The following is a 7,500-nucleotide window of genomic DNA, read 5'->3' as shown; positions in this document are numbered from 1 at the left end:
ATTGAAAAACTTTATAGTCATAATTTGCAGTTTTTTAAAAAGCAATTAAATTTAATGTACATTTTTTACAAATATTAAATTGTTTTTCATTTAGACAACAATTAAAAGTTGCTTAAATGTTTAAAATGTTTAAAATATGCTAAAATGTAATGATGACTAATATAAAGTATGCCTAATATGTAGATAATATAATGATAAAATATGCTTAAAATGTAGGTTGACTCAACGCGGGATCATTCGTTAAATTGCTGCGTTATTCAATATGTGATTTTTCCACCTCATTCTCAAGTTTTAAAAGGTTGTGATGAAAAGAATGTTCAAGATGACTCAAATGAGTGCTTAGCTACAATTGATGTGGAAGGACACACTCAGTTAGTAACTGAGATCTGGGTTGAGCCACAGCTTGGTACCATGGATACTTCAATAACACCTCTAGAATATATACATGGAATGGAGTATAATAACATCCCTGCCAAGGTTAATATTTTCCAATTATTTCTTTATAAATAAATTTGTGTTTTATACTTACTGTTTAAACTTTGTTAACTCTTATTATTTATTGTTATTTTAATACTTTTTTTAGATCTTTTCAATAGATGCACAAATTGTGACAGATATGAGTACTTATATGGCTCTTCATATGTCTTGTCGAAGCCATGTAAAGTCTTTACCTATAGATAGCTATGATCTTCCAATTATTCCCACAGATACTTTTCAATCATCTTCTTTGATAAAAATTCCTTTTTTATTTGATTTACTTCCAGTATTAAAAAAGTCAAGATTAATTTTAAGTTTGTACCCACTGATGAAAGATGACACTGTCAAAGGTTATTTACACTAATTCTATATGTTTGTGTTTCTTGATGTTTTATTGGCCTTTTTCGATTGATGTTTTACTTGTATTTTCAAATTTTATTTTATTTTGATATTGATGCAAATTGAGTTTATATTGTTGATGATGTTGATTATGAATTTAAAATTTCTTTTTAACTTTGGTAACTTTTTTTTTAGATCCAAATGATATATTGTTATTGCATTTGTCTGATACTTTACGAAATATGACAGATTATATTGTACCTTTAAAACCAAACTTCTTAAAGGCAATTGTATCATACATTTGTCAGAGGAGCAACAACAACAACTTAACTATCTGGCTTGGAGACTCTAAAGCACCATTTATGTGTTACTCAAACTTGAATGTAGAGTTTATCTGTTATGTTAAATCATTTGGATCAAGAATCATTATTATCTTTGTTCCAAAATCCATTAAAGATTTAGACATGGTAGTTAAATATGAAGAAAAAAGTAAATTTTTTTATTTTGTTTAATCAGTTAAAACAGATAATTAGAATTAATTAAATTACAGTATAAGATTAAAATAAAACAGTAACTTAACAATCACAAGTAAAAGTTATTTGCATTTTCACTTTTACTAGTAAATGTAACTTACTTTTAATGGTAAGTCGTGTAAAGTAAAAAAAGGCTTTTTCTACTTGAAAAAAGATGGTAAGAATGGTATTTTATGATTTTATTAAATTTTTTTTTTTGTTACAGTAATCTTTTGAAATATTCCAGAAAATTTGCCCGGCCTCAATTTTTTCTGCATAAATGCAGAAAAAATTGACGCCGGGCATATTTTACTGTAATGACATTTAGTGAGGCAGAAAAAAAAAATTTACTTAAAAACAATATATATATTATTCACATATTTACGTTTTATATTTCAATATAAAAATATACATCTACATATATGTATGATATATTTATGTATAATATACAGATATGTAGATGAATATATACATATAAAGTATATAAATATATACAAAAATAAGTAATATATAAACTTTATAATTGCTCTGTTTTTTAAAAAAAATTAGGCACTCTATTTTGTAGATTACATTTTAAAATTGTTTAAATATATATATATATATATATATATATATATATATATATATATATATATATATATATATATATATATATATATATATATATATATATATATATATATATATATATATATATATATATATATATATGGGCAATTCCATTTTTGACTTACGTTACACATGCATTAACTTTATCAAATATTTGCCTATTTAAACTGTAAATTAAACTTTTAGCTATTTTGTATGAAAGCTGTTAGTCTAAAGAATAAAATTTATATTACCATCAAATCTGAGTCTGGCCAAAAGAGGGCAAACTTATTACTGAAAATGCCACTTAACTTACATTACATAGAAAACATGGTAAAAAAGTTGCTTTAACTTTCAGGTCAGATTTCTGCAAATCAGTAAAGCGGTTTGTATTAGAAACTTTCACAAGATAATGAGAATTCTATACCAATTTTAAAAATATATAAAGATTTATCAGAGGTGACTGGCTAAGGAAAATAAACTGGTTTTGTTGATACTATATATTTAACTTTTATTACACCATGTTACCGAGCAATTATTTTTGTGGATTTTTTAAATCTATTATTAATATTAGAGTTATGTAATTAAAGAATTGCAAAAGTATTGAACTCATTCAGTAAAAATAATTAACAAAGGAAACTGGTGGTACTCTTCCTAACTGATTTTTCATAACATTTATGGAAGTTATCAAATCGAGTACAGTTTTTCTGCAAAACCAAGAGCAACTTTAAAAAATTATTTTAGTATTACAACTTTATTAATATTCATTTGAGTCATTTAAATAAGAAAATTTTTGGTTTGTCGAAGTTTTTACTTACACTTCTTACGTTTATTCGTATTGCCTTATTTTCATTACGTGGAATTTTTTAAATGCTGCAAAGTATAAAAGTTGAAGAAAAAGAGAATAAATTTGACTACTTTTTCATTTTCCGCTGTGGAATTGCCCATATATATATATATAATATATATATATATATATATATATATATATATATATATATATATATATATATATAGAAATGTTTATATATACATATATATATTGTACTATAAATAAGACCATTATTGTACTCTTATCATATACTGTTTATTAGGGTTATGACTTTTTGACTTTTTAAAAAAATAATTCCGTGTCATTAATTGATGAACTTTTGTTTGAAAACATGTTCAATTACTACTACTCACTTATCAAACTGAAAACACAGTTTGATAATGGAGTAGAAGTAATTCTCGAAACATCAGGCTGGAGAGATGATATGAAGTTTTCATTTCATCTCACTCGAGTGTTCCGATTTTTTAATGAAAAGGGACATTTTCCATTAATCAGGTTTCAGAAATTACCCAATATCAGCAATACGAGGTGGAATTCCAGAGCTATGCTTGCAATCCTGGCCTTCATTTTAATTCCTTCAACAAGGGCAGTTCTGCAGAGAGTTGATTTATATTGTATGGCTGGGCAGACCATTGGTTTACAGACCAACTGTACAACGAAAACAACTTTAATAACTTGGCTGAAGTACTGAATCCATACAAAAAGGCTTTAAGCTCTTTGAAAAATCACTGGAAGCGAGAGCCATCAAAGTAATGAAGGAGCTGCAATCAAAGTAATGAAGGAAATGTATTCGTCATGCAAAAATAAAGACAAATTGCACCTATTCCTTCTATGCAACAAGCAAGAGCAAGGTCAATGGTCTGAGTCATTGTTGAATTGAAAATTTATTGTATTACATGATTATGACATTCTAAATACATTTGAATGCATAGTAGTAGATTTTTCAATGACGGGGTGAACTTTTTTCAAAAGATATGCAAATAATAGTTCATTTCGTGCTTTTTAGGTAAAAGTTCATCAAACTACAGTACAGGAGCATGGGGTTAAAAAAAAGCCATAACCCTTCTGTTTATGTTATCTTTAAGAACAGAGTGTTTGAAATGTATTATATTTCAAACATTATGTAATTTAATATATTTTTATGTGTAGATTTTAGATGATAAGCACAGTATGTATAACAAATCTTAGCTATTCATTTTTAAGTAGTTATCAAAACAATTGATGCACACCTTTTTTTTCCCTTGTTTCATTGTTAAAAATAATATAAGTTTTTACTGAGACGACTGATTGATGGTAATGCGCAAAAAAACTGCCGCACAGTTAGACAAAGTCATAAAAATATAATTGAGACATTTAAAAACATCGGATTCCAAATACAGATTCAAACCAATTTAAACAGTGTTAATTTTCTTGCTATAACTTTTAATCTTTTAAAAAACTCCTACCAATCTTTAAAAAACAAAATTACCAACTAATCTACATACACACTGAATCAAACCACCCACCTTAAGCCCTTAGGCAGATCCCTCTCTCCATTAATGATCGACTATCTCAAAATTCTTTCAATCAAAAATATTTACCTCATTAAAAACAGAATACGAAGATGCACCTAAACAAAATGGTTTTAAAAACTTTCATTTAAAGTACAACCTAAAAGATGACCCCCCCCCCAAAAAAAAAAAAAAGAAAAAAAAAGAAAAAGAAATATAGTTTGGGTCAACCCACCCTACAATAAAAGCATCTCTACCAATATTGGCCAAATCTTTTTGCAATTATTAGATAAGCATTTTCCACCTTCAAACTCATTGCATAAACTATTCAATAGAAACACCACAAAAGTTAGCTTCAGCTGCTCAAACAACATTTCAAAAATCACAAAAAGTCACAACAAAAAAATAAATTTTAAAAACACAATTTAAAATTTCCCTTGTAATTGAAAACAAAAAGAAATCTGCCTGCTAAATAAATATTGTAAAACCACAAACATAATTTAAAAATTTATAACATCTTCCCCAAACACACCCAGCAAAGCATGTATTAGTTTATCTGAGGGTGTGTGGAAAAAGAGATATGCAAACCACGAGCAATTATTTACAAATAAAAAACTTTCAAATGCAACCACTATCTCAAAATATATATGGGAAACTAGGGAAAAACTCAAAGAAAAAACAGAATTAACTTGGTCTATCCTAAAAAGAGCACCTGCTTACAACAGTACAACAAAAAAAATGTTTACTTTATTTATATGAAATATGAATAATTTTAACAATGTTTTGTTATAAATATTAGCATTTAGCTAATTCCTGGTACTGTGGGTAACAGTAACTAATAAATATTATATAGCTCTAGTTTATCTATTGAGCACTCCTTCAAGTATACAAAAATATACATGATAATACAAAAGTATTTACTTAGTATTTACATATATACTTTTACATATGTATGTATGTATATATGTATGTATGTATGTATGTATGTATGTATGTATGTATGTATGTATGTATGTATGTATGTATGTATGTATGTATGTATGTATGTATGTATGTATGTATGTATGTATGTATGTATGTATGTATGTATGTATGTATGTATGTATGTATGTAAGTATGTATATATGAATAGATACATGCTTACATTGGTATATAAAATTTGTATAAATTCAATCCTTGATATTACCAGTTTTACACCAGTAATATCAAGGATTGTTTTTTTATTTAAATAAAACAAATTACCTTAAACTAAAAAGTTTAAATTCTTCGTCGATATAGGATATACCAAATATTTATAACATACATAAATATAAATATATATTATAGTAAGTATAATACACAAAGAAAAAAGATGTATATAAACATCCTTATAGCCTTCTAAAAACACCATCTTTTGGAAAACCAAATTGATATAATAAAAATGTATTGTTAGTATTTAGACGAAATATTTTATTTATCAATATAACTTCACTATAAAATAGCTGCTTATTATTGGATTTTCAGGTCTATCGCTTAACGTGATACTAGTAAATTGTTAATAGACTTAAGTCATCAGTCTAGTAACTTAATCATATAGAATATATAAGCTAACATAATGAATTTTGGATTTGAGTTAATAAACATTTAAATATTAAAGAATTTGGATTTTAACTTTTTGTCTCACTCTACTTCACTTTTTCAACGGAAGATCGACTTCAAAATTTTACTAAAATTGTTAAGCTGAGCATGCCTATGCTGTATCTAGTAATTTATATATCTATGATGTAAATCAATACTTTATAATTTTTTTTTTAATCTAATTTACTCCCAATAATGCTGCAAGTAATCACTATTAATTTGGGGTTACTAGAAATTTATAATTTATAGAAATTTATGTAAATCAATACTTTATAATTTATGTAAATCAATACTTTATAATTTATGTAAATCAATACTTTATGATTTATGTAAATCAATACTTTATAATTTACGTAAATCAATACTTTATAATTTATGTAAATCAATACTTTATAATTTATGCAAATCAATATTTATTGCTGTATAACAGTAATTGTAAGTTCTTTTTTTTTATTTTTAGATGATTGTCAATCTTATCTTTTTTTCTTAGTTTCAATGTTATTGAGTCAACTTCATCAATTATTTTCTTATTTCTAGTTTTTTTTAATAATTTAAACCAACATTAGTAAATTGAGTTTTTGCAGGATTCCTAGCTTCTCCATGTGGATTTAAGCCTCTCCAGATTTATTAAATATTGCAAGTATCTTGTTAATGTCTTCATTATTTGTCAAAGCTGCATTATTGTTTCAGTATTTCTCCTTAACTCCATTTTTTTGCTGTTGGTATTTTTAATCAAATCTTTTGATTATATGAAAATAATAATGGAGATAGAGGCCCACTTTTTTTGATGACAACTGCAGTTGTGAAAACCCCTGATATTTCATTGCTATTGTAGTTTACAAGTTTTTTTATAGTATTTATAAATATTTTTTTATAATATGCATTTTTTTTTAATACACACATTTTATATAGTCATACTGATACAGAAATAATTTTTATAAGCAAACCTTTTTGGTTTACTTTCACTTTTATACATTGATTTCATAACTTTGCATGACTGCATGAGTTGTCAAAAAAACAAATTAATGTTTACATGATACACATTTTCATCTCATGATTTGACTATTTTCTTAAGGTATATAAGTAAATTTTTTTAGACATATTTTGACATGACACTGCATTAATGTTGTTTTAAAAATAGTTAAATTATCAGTAACTTTAAACTGTCTATATATTGTTTTTTAATATTTTTAATTCCTACTTGTCTGGTTCCTACACTTTTTTAAATTGATAATTTTATTTTATATATCCATTATTTTTAAACATATATATGTATGTAATTTTCTTGATTTGTTAATTTTCTGGAGTTAATGACTCAGGAGTTTTATAGGATGTAGTATAAAATTTATTATAGGGTGTATTTGAGGATGTTTTATAAAGTGTGTTTTGATTTTCTTAAGTATTTAAACAATTAGATATCAAAAACAGTCATGGGAATCGAAAAAATCTTCCTATATTTATTTTTGAGTGCGAATACGAAGCAATTATTTCAGTTCCATCAAAATATATTTCATTTGAACAAGATGTTATTCAAGATTACTCAGCTGCATTATCTGAAAGCGCTCTAACACCACGACATCTTAATCAAAAACTACCTGAAAATCGCTCAAAGGAAATTGCTTGTATTTGTCAAGCAGTTTATGAC

At 25.7% G+C, this 7,500-nt stretch overlaps 1 protein-coding gene across 1 annotated transcript in view; it reads left to right on the top strand.

Annotated features, from left to right (window-relative positions):
- The window catches only part of LOC100199152 (KICSTOR complex protein SZT2), a 225,030-nt gene that overhangs the window by 85,221 nt on the left and 132,309 nt on the right, over positions 1–7,500 (top strand). The window contains exons 25-28 of the mRNA XM_065806194.1: positions 217–477; positions 584–827; positions 1,012–1,305; positions 7,271–7,500. The exon at positions 7,271–7,500 is cut by the window's right edge and continues 462 nt beyond it. Coding sequence (XP_065662266.1) covers positions 217–477; positions 584–827; positions 1,012–1,305; positions 7,271–7,500 — 1,029 coding nt within the window. The remainder of the gene's footprint in view (positions 1–216; positions 478–583; positions 828–1,011; positions 1,306–7,270) is intronic.

This window comes from Hydra vulgaris, chromosome 09, assembly GCF_038396675.1.
Source record: "Hydra vulgaris chromosome 09, alternate assembly HydraT2T_AEP".
In the NCBI taxonomy this organism is placed as follows: domain Eukaryota; kingdom Metazoa; phylum Cnidaria; class Hydrozoa; order Anthoathecata; family Hydridae; genus Hydra; species Hydra vulgaris.
This window is presented reverse-complemented; position numbering and strand designations above follow the sequence as displayed.